This window comes from Borostomias antarcticus (genome assembly GCF_949987555.1).
Source record: "Borostomias antarcticus genome assembly, chromosome: 7".
Taxonomy (NCBI): Eukaryota; Metazoa; Chordata; class Actinopteri; order Stomiiformes; family Stomiidae; genus Borostomias; species Borostomias antarcticus.
Genome location: NC_140240.1, coordinates 10,133,147 through 10,155,754, shown reverse-complemented (window position 1 = coordinate 10,155,754; position 22,608 = coordinate 10,133,147). Strand labels below are relative to the sequence as shown.

The 22,608-nt window shown below is 45.7% G+C and overlaps 1 protein-coding gene across 1 annotated transcript in view; it reads right to left on the bottom strand.

Annotated features, from left to right (window-relative positions):
* Positions 1–22,608, bottom strand: part of LOC311311576 (plexin-A2-like) — a gene marked incomplete at both ends in the record, with an annotated part of 75,867 nt that overhangs the window by 48,826 nt on the left and 4,433 nt on the right. Inside the window, one exon of the mRNA XM_084441326.1 lies at positions 8,857–8,991. Within this exon, the coding sequence (XP_084297452.1) occupies positions 8,857–8,991 (135 nt within the window). The remainder of the gene's footprint in view (positions 1–8,856; positions 8,992–22,608) is intronic.

Sequence of the window (22,608 nt, the reverse complement as noted above, 5' to 3'; positions counted from 1 at the left end):
GTCGTTTAAATACAGATTTACTACAACTTTTTTTCCGTGCCGTGTTCCCCAATGACAGCTTGTTTTTCTGTTACCACCAAAACTTTAAAAGCATGGCTGCTTGGAGCGATACTTTGTCTGGAACAAAGTGTTCATCCATCAGCCTCCCCAGGCTGTCACTGGAGTTGAAGATGTTATTTTGTACCAATGCATGAAATGAACTGAGTGTCTGAGTGTCTCGACAGTATGTGTTCTTATTTGTCTTCATATCTCCACTTGTCATCAAAGAGTACTGTATATGAACGTCTCCATTTGGTCCCAATGTTGAATGTCTATACTGTGCTGTATGTGTCCCTTGAGAGTAGTTAGAAATATCTCTGTTTGTAAAATAGCAGCTGAATATCTGAATATCTCAGTCTACCTGCGCAGACTGAGAGCAGCTGAATACCTGAATATCTCAGTCTACCAGCGCAGACTGAGAGCAGCTGAATATCTGAATATCTCACTCTACCTGCGCAGACTGAGAGCAGCTGAATACCTGAATATCTCAGTCTACCTGCGCAGACTGAAAGCAGCTGAATACCTGAATATCTCAGTCTACCTGCACAGACTGAGAGCAGCTGAATACCTGAATATCTCAGTCTACCTGCGCAGACTGAGAGCAGCTGAATATCTGAATATCTCAGTCTACCTGCGCAGACTGAAAGCAGCTGAATACCTGAATATCTCACTCTACCTGCGCAGACTGAGAGCAGCTGAATATCTGAATATCTCAGTCTACCTGCGCAGACTGAGAGCAGCTGAATACCTGAATATCTCAGTCTACCTGCGCAGACTGAGAGCAGCTGAATACCTGAATATCTCAGTCTACCTGCGCAGACTGAGAGCTACAGCTGCAAGATACCTCTTCTTTTTGGAGGACAGAGAGCAGTCTTCCCTAGTCAGAGGGCAGGTTAAAGGGCAGAGGTCAGACTGGTTCCTCTCTGCGTTTGACCTGTCGTTGTTCCAGCTGGTGACCCTAACACGGGGGTAACTGTAACGGTAACTGACCGTAACAGTATAGGCTACACCCTGCCAGAGGACCTGAGAATGTCTGAGACCGTGGTAACTTTTAAGAAGTGAGAAACATACCTTTTTAATATTGCTTTTACCACATAGCTTTAGTTCTGTTAATATCTTCAAGTGTTCTTAATTTGTATTCTGTTTTTATACTTTTATTTTATTTTACATTATCTTTTAATTTCTAATTATTTTACTTGTATTGTTTCTTTAAAATCTATTCTCACTGTGTTTACATGATTTATGTTTTTATCCATCTCTTTTTATGTAAAGCACTATGTGCTACATTGCTGAATGGTGCTACAGTATATAAATAAAATGACATTGACATACAGAGCTACAGAGGAGGTCAGGGAGACCCAGGGCACACAGTGAGATAACACACAAACCAAAACAAACACCTCAGATACAGTGAAGGAAATAATTATTTGATCCCCTGCTGATTTTGTACATTTGCCCACTGACAAATAAATGATCAGTCTATCATTTTATGGTAGGTTTATTTTAACAGTGAGAAACAGAATAACAACAAAAAATCCAGAAAAACACATTTCAAAAAAGTTATAAATTGATTCGCATTTGATCGAGTGAAATAAGTATTTGATCCCCTATCAACCTGCAAGATTTATGGCTCCCACAGACTGGTTATGTCCATGAGGCACACAAATTAGTCCTCTCCCTTTAAGAGAGTGCCCCTAATGTCAGCTTGTTACCTGTATAAAAGACACTTGTCCACAGAAGCAATCAATCAATGAGATTCCAAACTCTCCACCATGACCAAGACCAAACAGCTGTCCAAGGACGTCAGGGACAAGATTGTAGATCTGCACAAGGCTGGAATGGGCTACAAGACCATTGCCAAGCAGCTTGGTAAGAATGTGACAACAGTTGGTGCGATTATTTGCAAATCGAGTTGCCAAACGTCAGCCTCGGAACCTTTATGACTTGGAGAGGATCTGCAATGAGGAGTGGGACAAAATCCCTCCTGAGATGAGTGAAAACCTGGTTGCCAACTACAAGAAACCTGGTGGCCAACTACAAGAAACGTCTGACCTCTGGGTTTTGCCACCAAGTATTAAGTCATGTTTTGCGAAGGGGTCAAATACTTATTTCACTCATTAAAATGCAAATCAATTTACAACTTTTTTGAGATGCGTTGATCATTTCTTTGTCAGTGGGCAAACTTAGAAAATCTGAAGGGGCTCAAATAATTATTTCCCTCACTGTACGAGCCGCCATCCTCCTCTGACCGTTACTAAAGAGTTGTCATGAGTTGCCTCTAAAGCAGTCTGACTCAACGGATGTAGGTTTTGGGAATAAGCCTTGTCATTCGTTAACATTACTGCCCAATCAGTGGTGGCGAAATATTTTGTACACCCCAATCAGATTCAACCCAGACTATGCTTTTTCTCCGCCAATGACGATTGTGATTGTTTTAAAGAAATACAGCGTTTTGTTCCCCCCCTATCCCCGAATGGTAATGGGTCCAGCCGGACCTCTCTCCAGTGCTGGCACAGCGTAAACAAAGTGTGGAGATAGGTTTGGCTATGCGACACGACCTCTAAAAGCTCCAATAGTTCCTACAGTAGGAGACAGACTCAACTAGGCCAGGGCCGTGGGTGCCGGTAAAGCTAGCTCCCAGCGACGTCACTTTGATTATGTTGATCCTGATAAAAGGTGCTGTCTAATGCATCCTCCGGAACCGCGGCTGACCAAGCCTAGCACTCTCTGTGATGGCCGCCCCATCCAGAACAATGGGAGCGGGGAGGCAGGGTAGATGAGGAGGAACTGAAGCGAGGATTTCAGCAGCACTCTGAGAAATTGCCTAGCGCGCTAGCTGTGGCTAACCCTAACGCGGGTCATGATATCATCTCTGTGCTGATCTCTCTCACAGATTCACCGCTCAGAACTATTCAACCAATGAAGTGGACGCCTATAATGGGATAATACCATTACCGTATAACTTAAGATAATCAGATGACTCAGGTCAAACTGAGAAACTATTACCATATATACAATAATTTAATCAGAAGAAATTCAGAGATTACTACCACCTACTACAGTACATATACTGTTCTACATCAGGTTTGGATAAACTGCATGTACTGTGCACCGAAATGCACACACACACACGTGCACACACACACACATGCTCCCACGCACGCATACCGACACACACACACGACACACACCCACACTCTCCTCCCCCCGCGCCGCATCGCCATGCCTGGCCCGCGCGCGTCGCCTGGCAGCAGACAGAGAGGCTCATTGTTATTCCGTGAGGGTCGCCCGATCGCAGCCAAATCTGTCTGCCGCGCCTCGCTCCTCATTCCACATCATCTCTCTACTGTTTGGCTCACAGAAAGCCCCCCTGCCTTCCCAGCTCCGGAATCCTGATGGAGAGGTGGACATCTGCCTGAGCCTAACCCAGAAATCCCCTCTCCTCCTGGGGTTCCTCTGTAAAAAGCTCCAGGGGGGGGGGGGGGGGAGGGGGGGGCTGATCAGAATGGAGGTGAGGAGATAAGATTGAGGCTATATAGGCTTTCTGTGCCGCTCTCTCAGCTTCTGAAGGGGCGGAGCTAGAGTGCTGGTGTGATATTCAGAGTAGTGTGGTGTATTGTAGGCTGCGGGCATATGGACAGCGTTGGATCGTGTTGTGGCTGGGTACACGCGTCCTCCAGTTTCCTGGCAGGGTAAAGTGAGTGTCTCCTTGAAGCGAGCCTGACTGTGTCTCTCCTCCAACAAGCAGAGCTCATCAATAAGAGATGCCCTGTCTCTTCCACTCCATCACGCACACCAGGAAGAGCTGCCTTGGGTTGGTGTTAGGAGACTTTTCCTCTGCCGTACCCGACCCCAGCCTCTCCTCTCCTCCCTTCATACCTTCCTTGGCTCTCAAAAAAAAACCTCTTAACCCCTTTCTGCTTGGCACTTAAGAGACGCCTCTGTGGTACACTTGGGGGTTTGCGATACGCTCTCTGCATCTGTGTCCTTTCTTGGGTTTTTTGGTGGAAGGAATTGAAAGATAACGTTCAAGCAGTCAGAAGACAAGTGACAGCGGAGCGGGTCTTCTGGACGCTCGGCCGACCTAATCCCGTTACACGCGGCTGGGCAGCATCGTCACTAGATGGGAATAGGAAGTGATTACCAGTGTTTTCCTCTGGTGCGACCAGAGGTCTGTAGCCAACAACAATGCAATGCTCAACTGGAGGTCTGGCATAACTCCAATCCAATCTGCTGGCACCGAGGGGCGTTGCCAGAATTAAATCCTGGATGATTTGATCAACCACCAATCAATCAGAACAACAAATCGAAACCACTTTACTGCAAGCAACTATTAGCTTGACCAACTCTATCTTGACCAATACTAAGATGAACGTTTGTCTTTTGGACAGGGTCCAGTGAAACTGCATTTGAGATGTTTGGCTATGGGATGTGTAGCAGCATCTACAGTATAAGATGTGTGTTGGTCAGTAATCATGAATGAGTGTGTCTAGAGCAGGGGTGTCAAACTCATTTTGCTTCAGGGGCCACATAGAGCCCAATCTGATCTCAAGTGGGCCGGGCCAGTAAAATAATAGCAAAATAACCTAGAAATAACGTCAACTCCAAATCTTTACCTTTGTTTTTCAATATTTCAATATTATGCCTTAATTTATCATTTAGCCTATATATGTGCATTATAACTCACAGATCACAGTGGATCTACAAAGGCACAAAACATTTATTCACAGATAGGCCTATGGAACTGAAAAAATGGCATTTCACTTTGATTAAAACAACTTGTTTATTTTAATGTACAGTAGATACATTTTCACATCTGACCACCTGAACTGACTCACCACACTATGCACAAACTAAAGTGGGAGCTATGAAGAATGTTATCACCCTGCCTTGTAAATGTATTAAATTTGTACATTTCAAAAACCCATAAAAGTGATAGCAGTGCATGAGCAATAGAGTTACACCAGACCAAACTATTTTGTGCTGAAGCTGCTGACTGATATTATACTGCACAATGTTCATGGTCTTTAAATATTACATTACCACAGTAAATGTTATTTTTAACAGAACTGTATTCTTCAGAGTGCTCTCATCAATTGCAACCGAAAATGCAACAAATGACTTGACTTTGTGATTCATTTGGCTGTCCAAGTCTGCCGAGAGATCTGAAATTCTATCTGCGACAGTGTTCCTCGTTAGGCTAATGTTGGCAAAGGCCTGTCGCTTTTCAGGGCACACGATTTCTGCAGCCTTCAGCATGCATGTTTTCACGAACTCGCCCTCAGAAAATGGCTTGGATCCTAACATTAACTCGTTAGCAATAAGGTAGCTAGCTTTCACCGCTGCATCACTGACCTCTCGGCTACGGGTAAAAACAGACTGCTGTTTCTTCAGACCCACTAACAATTCATTTATCTTCTCTATTCTCAGTTGTCCTCGCAAATGGTTGTATTTTTCACCATGATGAGTCTCATAGTGGCGTCGAATATTATATTCCTTGAGCACTGAAACTTGCTGATTACACACCAAGCACACAGGTTTCGCTTTCACTTCTGTGAATAAATAAGAATCAGTCCATTTTTCTTGGAAAACTCTGCACTCTGTGTCAACTTTTCTCCGTTTTGACAGACATTTTGGTAATGACGGTGCAACCGTGGGTAATTTTGACAACAAGAGCTTGATAACGATAAGGCAAGATTGCCAGATGATTCTGGGCGCGTTGCTGTCACGTGCTGTTTATTTCCGGATCTCTCGTTATGTCAGTGCGACCTCTGCTGGACAAATTTGGAATATCTGTTCCTTTTTATTAATTTTGGACGTCGTCTCGTGGGCCGGTTTGAACCATCTGGCGGGCCGGTTTTGGCCCGCGGGCCGTATGTTTGACACCCCTGGTCTAGAGTGTGTTTACGGTGCCCAACCCTCCTCCTGCAGAACTACCGTCCTGCACGTTTTCACTCCAACCCTAACTTAACACGGTGTTAATGAGTAGTTAATTAGCAGAATCAGAGGTTAGTTTAGAGTTGCAGTGAGAACTTGCAGGAGGAGGGTATCTCTCAGGGGGATGGCTGGGCACACACACAAAACAAGTGCAAATTTCACAATAGCTGAGACCACATGCAAGAGATGTACAGACCATCCTAATAATATTTTGTGTGAATGATATATACACCAATTGCAAGTACACAATGTCTTCTCTGTAGTGCTATGCATTTAATACTCTTTTGATGTTAATTCATAGTCATAAGATCCTGAGATTACAAAACAGTAACACAATCGTACATGTAAATGGCACATATTCAGTATGGTTATTCGTCTGTAGGCTTCAGTTGTCCGATCTCAGTAAAATAGCTGTGAATGCACAATTTCCTTCAGCTGCCTTCATCATTGTCTCTTACTGCTGTCTGCGCCTATCTCTTCTCTCCTGCTGCTCAGTGGTACCAGGCCACGCTGACGCCCACACATCATAGCAGAGGAATTCATAGCTCCATCAACCACTCTACCATACAGTAGCTCCATCAACCACTCTACCACTACAACTCTAGCACAGCTCCATCAGCCACTCTACCACTCCACCATAGATCCATCAACCACTCTACCACTCCACCATAGATCCATCAACCACTCTCTCTACCACTCTACCATAGCTCCACCAACCCCTCTACCACTCCACCATAGCTCCATCAACCATTCTCTACCACTCTACCAGCTCCATCAACCACTTTACCACTCTACCACTCTACCAGCTCCATCAACCACTCTACCACTCTACCACTCTACCACTCTACAGTACCAGCTCCATCAACCACTCTACCACTCTACCAGCTCCATCAACCACTCTACCACCCTACCAGCTCCATCAACCACTCTACCACTCTACCAGCTCCATCAATTGGCTTAGGACCTATCTAACCGGTCGTGATTTCTTCATTGCCCTCGGTGAACATAGCTCAGGAAAGATCCCTATGACCTGTGGGGTGCCCCAAGGATCGATCCTAGGACCTCTACTCTTCAGCCTGTACATGCTGCCCCTTGGCAGTGTCATCAGGAGGCACAACATTAGCTACCATAGCTACGCAGATGATACCCAACTCTATATTTCTGTAACGATAGACTAGACTTTAAAATACTATTACTAGTCTATAAATCTCTCCACAGTCACTCACCAGAATACATTTCAGAGATGCTTGTTAGGTACATGCCCAACAGACCACTCAGACCCTCAGGTACTGAACTTTTAACAGTTCCAAACGCCAGGACCAAGAAACACGGAGAGGCAGCTTTTAGTTTCTATGCCCCCAACCTCTGGAACACCCTGCCGGAGTGCCTAAGAAGGGCCGAAACAACGGAGGTCTTCAAGCGAGATCTCAAGACGTACCTTTTCGACCTAGCCTACAATCACTAGCCAGGACCTTGAGACACAGAAAGGCAGCCTCAAACCTACCTGTGAATCCTCTGTATACATTGGTGTATATCCTGCTATGCACCGTATGTATATCAAGTAGTGTACAGAAGCTGGTTACCCTGAAACAGGCTTGTTCTGTTCTGACAGCTGTGTTGCTTCAATGGCTCAGCGTGCTACTAACCGTTTTCTGCCTCCCCTAGTGCCTCTCTCTCTCCCTCCTACCTTCAGACCATCCTGAGTCCGATAGATACCCCCGTGTCAGCTGTGGATGTCGAAGTATTTAGTTAACACACACACACACGTACACACAGACACACATCAGTCCACATCCGGCTTAGGCCTGGACCTGATGCTCTTAGCCTTTCTTGGTCTGAAAATTTAATTTAATTTAATTTATTGCTCTATAAATGTTCTTAGCCGTTAGACAAATATATTCCAGGAGCTTGCTCCAGGTTGCCTGTTTTAATATCTGTGTTGCTTTTATGGCTCTGTGTGCTACTAACCCTGTTTTGCCTTCCCTCTCCCTAGTGCCTCTCTCTCTCCCTCCTATCTTCTAACCAGGTCCAGTGGATGCCCCACTGTCACCAGCAGACCTCCCGGAGTCCGATAGATACCCCTGTGTCTGCTGTGGATGTCGTAGCATTTAGTTAACACACACACACGTACACACAGACATACACCAGCCCACTTCCGGCTTTAGGCCTGGGCCATAGCAAACACACACCAGTATTTGCCATGTCTCTCCTATGATGCTTTTTTAGCCTCTCTTACTCTGAAATGTAATTTAATGTAATGTACTGCTTTATAAATGTTCTTAGCCGGTAGACAAACTACCTATAAACTAACTATACTCCAGGAGCTTGCTCGATTGCCTTGTTGAGAGGGGTCAGGGAAGAATTTTTACAGCTCACTTATCTGGCCCCCGGGTGATTACTGTTTTTTTGCTTCCCTCTGGAATATGTAGAGGTGGGTCGTATGCCCACCTCCCTTGTTCTCTGTAAAGCGCATTGTGTTGCCTCTGGGTATGAAATGCGCTATACAAATAAAGCTTTGATTGATTGATTGATCAACCACTCTACCACTCTACCAGCTCCATCAACCACTCTACCACTCTACCAGCTCCATCAACCACTCTACCCCTCTACTACTCTACCACTCTACCACTCTACTACTCTACCATAGCCTCCATCAGCCACTCTACCGTTCATTCTGACCGTACAGAAGAATGTTCTGAAGAGCCGTACGGAAGAGAATGCAGATAATGAACGGCCGTGACAAGTTAAGAGGCTCTTTATTCAAGTGTCTCTCTGTGATGGGGCTGAGTAAGCCCCAGCGATTGTGATAATGATGCAGGTGTTAACTGTGTGGAACCGCTGACGTGTAACTGGGTGATCACGACAGCCCCGCCTCCTTACCTGGTGGTCTGACATGACGTAGAGCGAGGTGCGGTCCAGCGAGAAGGCCATGTCACGCAGCACGGGACTGCCGTCGGCCATGACGGTCACAGTCTCATATAGCAGCCCGCCTCCCTCGGGGCCGTCCACTCTCACCTGCAAGAAGAAAGAAAGAGAGAGAGAAGGAGAGAGAGAGAGAGAGAGGAAAGAGAGAGAGAGGGAGATAGAGAGAATGAGAGAGAGAAGGGGGGAGAGAGAGAGAGAGGAAAGAGAGAGAGAAGGAGAGAGAGAGAAGGAGAGAGGAAAGAGAGAGAGAAGGAGAGAGAGAAGGGGGGAGAGAGAGAGAGAGAGAGGAAAGCAAGAGAGAGGGAGAGAGACAGAAGGAGAGAGAGAAGGAGAGCGAGAGAGAGGAAAGAGAGAGAGAGAAGGCGAGAGAGAAGGAGAGAGAGAGAGAGGAGAGAAAGAGAGGGAGAGAGAATGAGAGAGAGAAAGAGAGAGGAGAGAGAGAATGAGAGAGAAGGAGAGAGAGAAAAAGAGAGAGAGAGAGAGAGAGAGAGAGAGGGAGTTGTTAAGAGAAGGAACTTTTATAAACAGAATCAAATGATGGATCTGATCCAACCTAGAGCTATTTTATTTAACGCCATGTTCAGACTGGATGCAAGAGTGCCATGCAGTATCAAGACTCAGGCCAGCAGGAGTCTGGTTGTTCACACCAGAAGCGCATTTCTCCGCACCGGTAACCAAGCAACCCTGCTCCTCTGCACTTTAATCACATGTTCACTATCACAAACTAACGTGATGAGATCCAATCAGCAACACAGGGTACTCTTGGCCTTATGGGTAACCAAACCCACAGACCGTGAGACAGTAGCTGACTGAATTTACCCTGGGGGAGGGAATTTCCTTTCATTGCTAATTTTGTAGCTAGCTTGTAGCTGGCATATACTGTACAGGTACTGTTTAGTGCAGAAGTTCCATACTGCTGCTTTAAAGCCCCAAACGCACTGGAAGAGTCATTTGACTCGCTTCATTTGACTCACCTCATTTGACGCTCCTATGGCGCACTGCAGGCGTCAGCTTTGATAGGGAGCTGATTTAATTTAGATTGATTTGTCCCCATTTGACGCTCCAAAGTGTAAACAAGTTCGGAGTAGAAGCGTCAAGGCAGTTTGACTCGCCTCAAAACGCTTTTGGTGAGTGATCGGCTATTTAAAACAATTGGTGTACTTCAAAACGCTAGCGTCAGACTCTTCCAGTGTGTCTGGGGCTTAAGAATGTGTAATTCTGTGCCCACATTCTGCAGATTCTGTTAATGTTATGCCAGGCTCACACTACAGGATTTTTGGGCCGATTTATCCCCAATTCACCCCTGCTGGCAATCGGAGGAGAAATCTCCTCTGAAACATTGGTCTGTAACGATGTTTGGTCCAGATTATCTTAATATGAGGGTTTTACAGATCCAATCTTATACCTCCCAATCAGCTTGCACACCCATTGGGGCTGCCCTGATAATATCAAACACGTTTGATATTCAGATTATTACGTCACTACTTTACAAGAGAAACAGTGGTTTGTTACTCCCTCGGGCACAATAATATCCTGTAGTGTGTGATGAGACGTTATTTTCTACAGTAATCGTATTGTGTCTGCATGTTTGAGATTCGCGAGAAGAACGTCTGTTAAGATTCTTCTTACAGTTATGTGCGTGATGCAACCCGCTTTTGAAATCGGTTAAGATTTTAAACATCCTGTAATGTGAGCCCTTAGAATGTGGACGTGGAATTTGTGCCAGTGCACATTCTTCAGACAAGGTCTGTATAGGGCCCAATGACCAGACAAACTCCTAAAATGGTACAGTATCCTCAGCCCTGCTTGGTCATGTCCCTACCCCCATTAGTCCCTCCCTACCCCCATCCCTGGGTTGGCTGGATGCTCTGTGCTGTTTTGGAGCAGTTTGGGGGGCCAGGCTTTCCACAAGACTATTTTGACTTTGGCTCGATGTTGAAACCACAATCTGTTGGGACTCATTAAGAGAATGCAAACAGAGCAGGAACCCAGGGTCTCTCCCTCCCTGTGGCCCACAGAGCTGTGTTACTGTTGTTGTTGTTGTTGTTGTTTTTTCTGCTGCTGTTTATGACATGTCTGTCTGCTGAGCAGGACTAATAAGGCCATAATGACACATCCATAATGCAGGAAACAGCACATTGTTCTAGCTGCTTCATTTTGCAGTACCCTGTAGACTCAGACCCTGGTGTTTCCACAGACACAGAGGATACACATCAGGTGGAGCTCGACGAACAGCAGAAAAGATCATCATTAGATACTGTAAACTAAACCAAGTCTAAATGAGTGCTAAGAATTCAGAGATATTAGTGAGATAAAACTGATACAACAACAAATGTGGAAATTCGACGTGTGATCAGACACGGGTTAGAATCCACTACAGTGGCGACAATCATCAAGTACTCTAGTAGACTACTGTCATACTACTCTAGTAGACTACTGTCATACTACTCTAGTAGACTACTGTCATTTGTCTCACATGTCTCAGAGAGATGAAAAAGAGACAGATGGAGAGACAGAAAGAGAGAGCCATATATCCCTGAGGCAGGAACAGTACAGTACCAGCGCTCCCCGTGCAGCAGTCCGGTCACCTGAGGTACGACCAGACTGGATCCCACTGCTGTCATTAACCTCCACCCCCCACCATGAACTTCAATAGACACATCAAACCTTATAAGCCTTCAAACTCTCACTCGCCATCTATTAGTCAGTAGTTCTCTCTCCGTCTCTCGCCCCCCCCCCCCCCCCCCCTCACCGCAATCCCACACTGAGTCGAGTCAGCTTCCATCTCCCACATTTCCTGAATAGAAAACCAGGGATGGTAACCGAGTTCCACTCGTGAAATTAGATCAAAAATAAAATGTGGGGGGGGGTAGAGAGAGGAAAGAGAGAGAGAGAGAGAGAGAGAGAGAGAGAGTTTTTATTAGGACCTCTTCTAGCTACTCTCCCGAGTCCTGAACAGACAGAGAGAGGGTGTCTAGTGAGTAGGAGCGAGGGAGGGAGAGAGAGAGAGAGAGAGAGAGAGAGAGACACTGATGGAGAGAGAGAGAGACTCATGGAGAGAGAGAGAGAGCAAGAGACTCATGGAGAGAGAGAGAGAGAGAGAGAGAGAGAGGGAGGGAGGCAGTAAGATACAGTACAGGCCCAGCGGTATTTACAGAGTTGAACAGAGGACATGAGATCACTGTGGCGAGAGCTCAGAACAGACGTGGGCCCCCTGACCTGCGCAGAGTGGGATTTCATCTGCTCTCAAACGGGGTCTCCTAATCTGAGCCAGGGGCGCGCGGCCATTGGCCCACTGGGACGACAACAGGTTCTCAATCTGCCTCTACGCCCACCAGGCTCATAATGATAGGAGGAGGGTTAATTGGTTTTATAATGAGACTGCTGTGTGTGTGTGTGTGTGTGTGTGTGTGTGTGTGTGTGTGTGTGTGTGTGTGTGTGTGTGTGTGTGTGCATGTGCATGTGTGTGTGTGTGTGTGTGTGTGCGTGTGTGCGTGTGTGTGTGTGTGTGTGTGTGGGGACCGGCTGGCGCGGCCCCGGCGGCGGTCGCGGTCCTACGTTACGTGCCCACGAGGACAAGTTGGCGGACATTTTACGAGCGCCAGCGTCGGCCTGTTGTGCCGTCAACCGGTGAGATGAACACAGCTATGTAGCTAATGAAATGCAACGTAAATAAGCAGGAACCATCATGAAGGCTGCAGAATATAATGAACCACAAATCACAGTGGGTTTGATTCTGCGCTTCACGACAGGATGTTTATTTCACAGAATTATAGTGTCTCAATCTCTCTGTGTGCGGTCCACTTCCCTGGGGGGATGGCATAAAACACATGACCTGATATTTCTCCCTGGTTTGTCATAAACATACCCATTAAGAGGCTCCAGGAGATGAGCTGAGGCAGTTTACCCTGGAGTAGTATCTATTAAACCAACCTCCTTCTCCGTGGGGAGAGACAATGGAAATTGCATCGCTTTCGAGCAGTGTTTGGTGAAAAACAAGCCCGTTTGGCGTGGCCCCAACGGTTTGGAATGCCATTTTGACCCTGCGTATTCTCAGAATGAAAAATGATTCCGTACGTTCTAGAATGGACTAACGACTAACGACTACAGCCTGTTCCCAGAGTTCTAACTGCATCCTGGCGGCGTGTCTGGCCTTCCGAACCTTCAGACCCCCTCTTCGCCAGTGATACAGGCCAACGCAAACGCAACACAAACAAACCTATAGAATGTCAGTTAGAACGTCTCGTGTGGCGTCTGTTGCTAAACTGCTAGGTAAGACCAGAACGCGAGGCGTGCACGAAATGCGTCCCTTCTTCCAGCGCTGACACATGGAAGTGGTTTTGAGATCATGTCTGGTCTAGGAAGCAGTCTGGGAAGAGGAAGCAGAGGAGGCCCACATCATGGAAAATCTCCCTTTCCACTCCAACAGAGGAGGATACCAATGACATATGATTGTTGTGTTTACATAGTCGACCAATCTGTTAAAGTGTGTCCATATGCAAGCGGGTTCTTCCCAGTGGGGGGCTGGGGGGTCGAGGGCAGGGGGGAAGGGGGTATCTAGCCAAAACAGATTGATCAGGCACTGGGAGAACACTCCCCAGCCAAACACAATCTGTCAAACTGCCAAACAGCCAATGAGAAGCGCTCTCTGACAGAGGCCGGCTTCTGTAACTTCCTCTGACCCAGCCACACACAGACACAGACAAACTCTCTCCCAAACTCCTCAATCATCACTACGACACTAACAGTAGTCTAACAGTAGTTGTCTTTGATGGACCACAACTTGTCCCTTACTCAGTGGCGATTGCTCCTATAAGCCAGGGTAAGCCTGGCTTACCCATACAAATCCAAATAAAACTTGTTTTTTGCGCCTTCATTCAGTGAAGACTGTTTTTGACTTAAATGTGTCTTGTATTCTGCCATATGGCTTCATTTTCATCCGTGTTTAGCGTTTTGGTAGTACTCCGTCTCCCCCTACAGTCCTCATGAAGATACAGTCTACGTTACAGTCCGTTGACAGTCCCTGTACTCTCAATTTCAAAGACAAGAAACTCACCGAGGTGTTAGTTGGCGTTCTGACATATAATTCGTCATAAAGTAAGATTCTTGTTCATCTGGAAAGGCTTTTTTTTATATTTAGCATAGAACTATTTAGTCACAGCACATACGTGTGTAAACTTCCACAAACTAGGTAGCCTAGCAACATAAACAATAACAATAGCTACCGTAAGTAGTTCCGCTTCCTGAATCCTCTCTGCGGATGTACACATCTACAATGGTCGCGTCAATACAAGTCAATGGATTTCATAAAATGATCAATAAAAATCTACAGGATTCATACTTTGCGGCGAATTTGATGTCAGAACACCAACGGACACCAATTACCCCCTCGTTGAGCTTCTTGTCTTTGAAATCAAGAGTTTAACATGTTTTTGAATGATTTTTCACGGTGCCCACCCACATCCATTGTATGACCTAAACGGTGGTAGAGCAATTATCAACTTTCTCAAAAGTGCTAGTTTTGTCAACTTTTTGATCTGAACCATTGCATATGATCATAAGTAACATGAAAACAGGGCTAAACATGATTTTTCCCTTTACTACTCCTTCAACATTGTAGGCCAGGTAAAAGGATTCAGGCTTACGGAAATCAAGACCGAAAGAAAAATCAACCAATCAAATTAGCCCACACATACAAAACCGCAAATAATGTCGCCATCAGTCGAAATGTAACCTAATCTGTCCTAAGTGGGCGTAGGGTAAGCCAGTTCTCAAAGTCCTTACATTGGAATTCCCATTGACATTTTAACATTGGGACGGTTTATCCAATCAAAACTTGTCATGACTGTCCCATCATTCACGTCACCTGTCAATCACACCCACTTTAGCTATCTAGCTAGCATCAATGAACATGGAAAATGGAGAGTATTTTCTGAAAGTTGATTCCAAAATGAAGTGGATTAAACAAGTTTGGGTTACGATATAAGGTAGGTCTTTTGTGATTAATTACCAGTTGTTATGGCGTGCGTTTTGCTTTGCCTAGATTTAATCAGCACTCGAGAGCATGAACTTTGCTTCCTGAAGCGGTGGGCTAATAGGGCTAGTAGCCTAGTAGGCTAGTAGTAGTCTAAACACTGATTAGTGAAGTAGGCGCGTAGGCTATTGAGTGCTGTGCCCTAAGGGGGTATATTTTATCGTCCTGTCATTCCTCTTTGTGGTGCTTGGCCATTGTTGTCATATAATGTCTCTGTAGTTTATTTAGTGTGTCCCTAAAAGCTTGGTTGTTTCGGCCTAAATATTGTCTTCTTATTTGCTCGCTCTCAAATTATTGGCCTTTGTTGATGTGTTAAAAAAACATCAGTAGCCTAGGCTACTGTAGTTTTCCTGTATGTTTTTTACATATAAAAATGCCACTGCTCAGCGCCCTTCTGGTGCTGTGAAACCTCCCATCAGGGCAGGCTTTGAAAGCGCACCCCCCAAAAAAACGTGCGGTTGGTCCTGGCTTACCCGGTTCAGACGCTACTGCCCTTACTTGAAGTCACTTTGAGTAACAATGAACCACTAACAGTACTGAGTATCAGTAATGAACCACTAACAGTACTGAGTATCAGTAATGAACCACTAACAGTACTGAGTATCAGTAATGGACCATTAACATAGGGGCGGCTGTAGCTCAGTTGGTAGAGCGGGTCGTTCAATGATCGAAGGGTCAGTGGTTCGAGTCCCAGCTCCGACTGTCCACATGTCGAAGTGTCCTTGAGCAAGACACCTAACCCCAAATTGCTCCCAATGAGCAGGTTAGCACCTTGCATGGCAGCTACTGTGAATGTGTGTGTGAATGGGTGAATGAGAGGCCATTGTAAAGCGCTTTGAGTGCCGCTAAGGTGGAAAAGAGCAGTCCATTTACCATTTACCATTTAACAGTACTGAGTATCAGTAATGAACCATTAACAGTACTGAGTATCAGTAATGAACCATTAACAGTACTGAGTATCAGTAATGAACCATTTACAGTACTGAGTATCAGTGAATGAACCACTAACAGTACTGAGTATCAGTAATGAACCACTAGCAGTAGGCTACTGTGTATCAGTAATGAACCACTAACAGTACTGAGTATCAGTAATGAACCACTAACAGTAGGCTACTGTGTATCAGTAATGAACCACTAACAGTACTGAGTATCAGTGAATGAACCACTAACAGTACTGAGTATCAGTAATGAACCACTAACAGTAACGTTACTGTGTATCAGTAATGAACCACTAACAGTAACGTTACTGTGTATCAACAGTATGTTTCTGCAAATGATCCCTCTTTGTTTTTATACAGTACAGCCACCTTTTGACCTCCCTCCAATGTGTTTAGTTTCCTACTCCCTTTTCCCTTGTCTTGTGTTTAGTTTCCTATTCCCTTTCCCCTTGTCTTGTGTTTAATCTCCTATTCCCTTTTCCCTGGTCTTGTGTTTAGTTTCCTACTCCCTTTTCCCTGGTCTTGTGTTTAGTTTCCTATTCCCTTTTCCCTGGTCTTGTGTTTAGTTTCCTATTCCTTTTTCCCTGGTCTTGTGTTTAGTTTCCTATTCCCTTTTCCCTGGTCTTGTGTTTAGTTTCCTACTCCCCTTTCCCTTGTCTTGTGTTTAGTTTCCTATTCCCTTTTCCCTGGTCTTGTGTTTAGTTTCCTATTCCTTTTTCCCTGGTCTTGTGTTTAGTTTCCTATTCCCTTTTCCCTGGTCTTGTGTTTAGTTTCCTACTCCCTTTTCCCTTGTCTTGTGTTTAGTTTCCTACTCCCTTTCCCTTGTCTTGGTAATATCTTAATACTCACATCATGATATACAGCATCATGTGTTTAGTTTCCTATTCCCTTTCCCCTTGTCTTGGTAATATCTTAATAATCAATGTGTTTAGTTTCCTACTCCCTTTCCCTTGTCTTGGTAATATCTTAATAATCACGTCATGATATACAGTATCATGTGTAGGAAATTTAATGAGGAAAATGACTTTTGAAAACCATAAAATGTGCACCATTGAATTAACTATGCCTATACGAGGCAATTTCAGATGTTTTGAAGAGAAACAGACAAACATTGGACCTAAATACAGTTAAAGATGCATTTTAGGTGATCACATTATTACAGATATCTCGCTAATATTGTTATCGGGATATTTTTTAGCCATGATAATAGTATTGTGAAAATGTGCTATCAGGAAAGCCCTTATCGGTAGCATAACGTTTTCATGTCTGCACTCTGTACATGTACAGTGCTGTCTGTAATCACAAGATGCTCTTTTGAAAGAGACTCAGGTAGAAAGGAAGGAAGAAAACAGAACTATAACACTGAGAATCAACAGTATGTTTATTACAGTATATGCTGAGCGGCTGTTTATTATAACTGAGTGACCAGAAACTACTGTAGGCACACAAGCTGTTTTGTTGGTGCAACGCATACAGCAAAAAAACTGACCAATAAGACTGTGTTCATATTGTATCTCAGCTGACACAATAGAGTGGAAATACAGTGACATAAGGCCAGTACAACTGGCCACCTTCAGGGTTGAGTGGCCCTGGGTTTGGGCAGATTGTAGCTGACAGAAGGGAGAGTGGACATTGATTAACCCATATCCACCCCTCCTGTGTGAATACTGATGAGAGCAGAGGAGGAGGAGAGGAGTCGAGGAGGGGAGAGGAGGGGAGAGAAGAGGAGAGGAGGAGGGGAGAGGAGGAGGGGAGAGGAGGGGAGAGAAGAGGAGAGGAGGAGGGGAGAGGAGGGAGCAGAGGAGAAGAAAGGGGAAGGGGACAGGAGAGGAAGGAAAAGAAGAAGGAAGGGAGGGGGGAGGAGAGGAGGAGAGAGGAGACGAGAGGAGAGGAAGGGAGAGGAGGGGAGGAGAGAGGAGAGGAGAGGAGAGGAGAGGAGAGGAGAGGAGAGGAGAGGAGAGGAGAGGAGAGGAGAGGAGAGGAGAGGAGAGGAGAGGAGAGGAGAGGAGAGGAGAGGAGAGGAGAGGAGAGGAGAGGAGAGTGTTCAGTGGTGAAGCAGGGATGTGGAAGTCTGTAGTACAATGCAGCACTAATCACTCAGCCATCACATTACCGGCACAAACAGAGACGTATCGATCGCTGGGCCAGAACAAGCCCTGTGTTAGTCACCGCTATTATACCAAACATGATTACCAGCCAAGCTGAAAGCATAGAAACAATGTGTGTGTGTGTGTATGTGTGTGTGTGTGTGTGTGTGTGTGTGTGTGTCATTTGCAGTGTGAATTTCAATATCCAGCTTTCTCAGGAGTCTAGCCCTCAGCTGCATGGCCAGCGTCCAGACTTCTATACCGCCATGTCTTCAACACAACCACAGACTCCTTTCAGTCTCCTGGTCTCCCCTGCTAACTCTCCTCCGCTCGCTCTCCTCAAGGACCCCGTTTCCTGTTTCTCTCGTGCCTGTCCTCCTACTCCCTCCATCCATCCCTCCCTCCCTCTCTCTCTCCCTCCCTCCCTCCATCCCTCCCTCTCTCTCTCTCTCTCTCTCTCTCTCCCTCCCTCCCTCCATCCATCCCTCCTTTGTTTGGGAGTTCGGCGGCCGACCCAGTGTGGGAGAGACAGAAGAACTATTCATACACCGTCTGCTGCTCATTTTCTTCACCACAATTCACTGCCCGCATCTATGTGTGTGTGTGGGAGGGGGGGGGCGGGGGGCGGGATGAGGTAGCACACCGGTCAGGTGGTGAAAAAAGAGGAAACTACAGAAACTTTCAGAGATAAATTGTGTGAGTGCGCGGTGAACATCTCTCCTCAGGCTCTGCTCCTCGCATGCAGATATAGAAATCGCTTCAATTGAGTCTGGAACACGCCTGTCCCGCCAGCGTCTGTCCGTCCGTCTGGCTGTCCGGCCTCATGACTCAATCCCCCAAACACTATTCATATACCAGAATAACCATGCCAGGTCACGACAGGTTATGACAGATTATACCAAATTATACCAGGTTATACCAGGTTATACTAGGTCATGCTAGGTTATACCAGGTTATACCGGGTCATACCAGGTTATACCGGGTCATACCAGGTTATGTTGGATTATACCAGGTTATGCCGGGTTATTCCAGGTTATACCAAGTTATGCCAGGTTATTCCAGGTTATGCCAGTTTATATCATGTTATACCAGGTAATACCAGGTAATACCAGGTTATGCCAGGTTATACCAGTTTATGCCAGGTTCTGCCAGGTTCTGCCTGGGAGGGGCAGGTGGACAGACAGACACACAGACATACAGACAGACAGACAGACAGACAGACAGACAGACAGGAAGGCAGACACACAGGCAGGCAGAGAGACAGACAGACAGACAGACAGACAGACAGACAGACAGACAGACAGACAGACAGACAGACAGACAGACAGACAGACAGAGGTCATACCAGACTACTGTATACAGCTTTACTTCACATTACAGAAGCCCGGCCTACGTCCCTCTCATGTCTGGGGTAAAATTGTTCTCTAGAGGGGTTAAGCTGTGGTGTGCTGACAGTGTGTTGCATTATTAATGCACCATTTAATCTTATTAAAACGTACAGTAGCTAAGCTATCACATTGAGGGACATATCGGGCATATCCAACAAGGTCTGGATAAGGGTGGTGACCCAATTACTGAACTGGAATATACATCTATAACACCAGAAATAATATACCACCATAACACCAGAGAGACAGAGAGAATATACCACTATAACACCAGAGAGACAGAGAGGATATACCACTATAACACCAGAGTAACAGAGAGAATATACCACTATAACACCAGAGATACAGAGAGAATATACCACTATAACACCAGAGAGACAGAGAGAATATACCACTATTACACCAGAGAGAACGAGATAATATACCACTATAACACCAGAGAGAATATACCACTATAACACCAGAGATACAGAGAGAATATACCACTATAACACCAGAGAGACAGAGAGAATATACCACTATAACACCAGAGAGACAGAGAGAATACACCACTATAACACCAGAGATACAGAGAGAATATACCACTATAACACCAGAGAGACAGAGAGAATATACCACTATTACACCAGAGAGAACGAGATAATATACCACTATAACACCAGGGATACAGAGAGAATATACCACTATAACACCAGAGAGACAGAGAGAATATACCACTATAACACCAGAGAGACAGAGAGAATATACCACTATAACACCAGAGAGACAGAGAGAATATACCACTTTAACACCAGAGAGACAGAGAGAATATACCACTATAACACCAGAGAGAATATACCACTATAACACCAGAGAGACAGAGAGAATATACCACTATAACACCAGAGAGACAGAGAGAATATACCACTATTACACCAGAGAGACAGAGAGAATATACCACTATTACACCAGAGAGACAGATATAATATACCACTATTACACCAGAGAGAGAATATACCACTATAACACCAGAGAGACAGAGAGAATATACCACTATAACACCAGAGAGACAGAGAGAATATACCACTATAACACCAGAGAGACAGAGAGAATATACCACTATTACACCAGAGAGACAGAGAGAATATACCACTATTACACCAGAGAGACAGAGATAATATACCACTATACCACCAGAGAGAATATACCACTATAACACCAGAGAGAATATACCACTACAACACCAGAGATACAGAGAGAATATACCACTATAACACCAGAGAGACAGAGAGAATATACCACTATTACACCAGAGAGACAGAGAGAATATACCACTTTAACACCAGAGAGAGAATATACCACTATAACACCAGAGAGACAGAGAGAATATACCACTATAACACCAGAGATACAGAGAGAATATACCACTATAACACCAGAGAGACAGAGAATATACCACTATTACACCAGAGAGAGAATATACCACTATAACACCAGAGAGACAGAGAGAATATACCACTATTACACCAGAGTGACAGAGAGAATATACCACTATTACACCAGAGAGACAGAGAGAATACACCACTATAACACCAGAGAGACAGAGAGAATATACCACTATTACACCAGAGTGACAGAGAGAATATACCACTATTACACCAGAGAGACAGAGAGAATACACCACTATAACACCAGAGAGACAGAGAGAATATACCACTATTACATCAGAGAGACAGAGAGAATACACCACTATAACACCAGAGAGACAGAGAGAATATACCACTATTACACCAGAGAGACAGAGAGAATATACCACTATAACACCAGAGAGACAGAGAGAATATACCACTATTACACCAGAGAGACAGAGAGAATATACCACTATAACACCAGAGAGACAGAGAGAATATACCACTATTACACCAGAGAGACAGAGAGAATATACCACTATAACACCAGAGATACAGAGAGAAATGTATTATTTGCGTGGTGGGAGAGATGTCCAACTACAGTGAGAACGGGCTGCTGTTTGGTGACGGGCGACGTTCTCAGAAGGGTTAAAGGTTAAAGGGCTGGGGTGGGGGTGGGGGGCAGGGGCCGTGAGACTGACGGCTATCTGTCTGACCTCTGACCCCCGTGACCTTGCCGCGCTCCGGCCTTGACCTTCGCCCTGGGCCTCGCCGTCTGAGTGATCCGCTGATGGCATTCAGCGCTACGACCCGCCGCCCCCCCGATCACCCGCGTCAGCCCATAGTGATGGACGGATGACGGGGGATGATTGAGGGATGATGGAGCAGGAGAGAGGGAGAACCTGCTGCTGTGGACGGGGGGGTCCTGTGGGACTCTATTAGGCCCAGGCACACTGTCAATGTGATGATGAACGGTGACAACCCCCCCCTCCACACACACACACACACACACACACACACACACACAAACAAACATCCCACCTACAGTATACCCACCCTGATGAATTTAACACACCATGTCTCTCTAGTGTGCAATCACTTTCTCTCTCTCTCTCCCACTCTCTCTCTGACAGAGAGATGTCTCCACACACACACACACACACACACACACACACACACACACAGACACACACACACACACACACACACACACACACCACAGTACAAGGATTGGAAGCAGTGGGAGACTCTCAGACACACACACACTCCCACTCCCTTTCTCTCTTTTTGGCTCTGCAAAATTAATTTTCAATCTCACATTGTTGTCCTTCTTCGCTGACAGGTTCAAGTAGCTCTAGTGTTTCTGTCTGAGAGTCTCTCACTGCTCCCAATCCTTGTACTGTGGTGTGTGTGTGTGTGTGTGTGTGTGTGTGTGTGTGTGTGTGTGTGTGTGTGTGTGTGTGTGTGTGTGTGTGTGTGTGTGTCAGCCGCCCTCCTCACCGGCCTCTGTGAGCGTTGTAAGCAGACGCAGATCGAGAGAGTGAGACCCTGCATGAAACTTGACTTTCAGTCAAGACGCGTCTGTCACTGCAGAATGAGCCTTCACAGTCATGAGGATATTGAATGTTCTGCACAGACAGAACTCATTTGACCTCATTTAACATGAGGAACCCTACGAACGAGCGGAGATTCTGCCATGTCTCCCGACGGGACCGAGGCTAACGAGCCGGTGGCCCAGAAGAGTCCGAATCTAGGCGTGCGTCAGCACCTTTCTCCGGCGTGTCCACCGGACCCGAGGGAGGGGGGGGGACCGAAGCGACCGAGTTACCGTCAGCCCAAGACGACACGTGGAGACAGGTCTATACTGCGCCC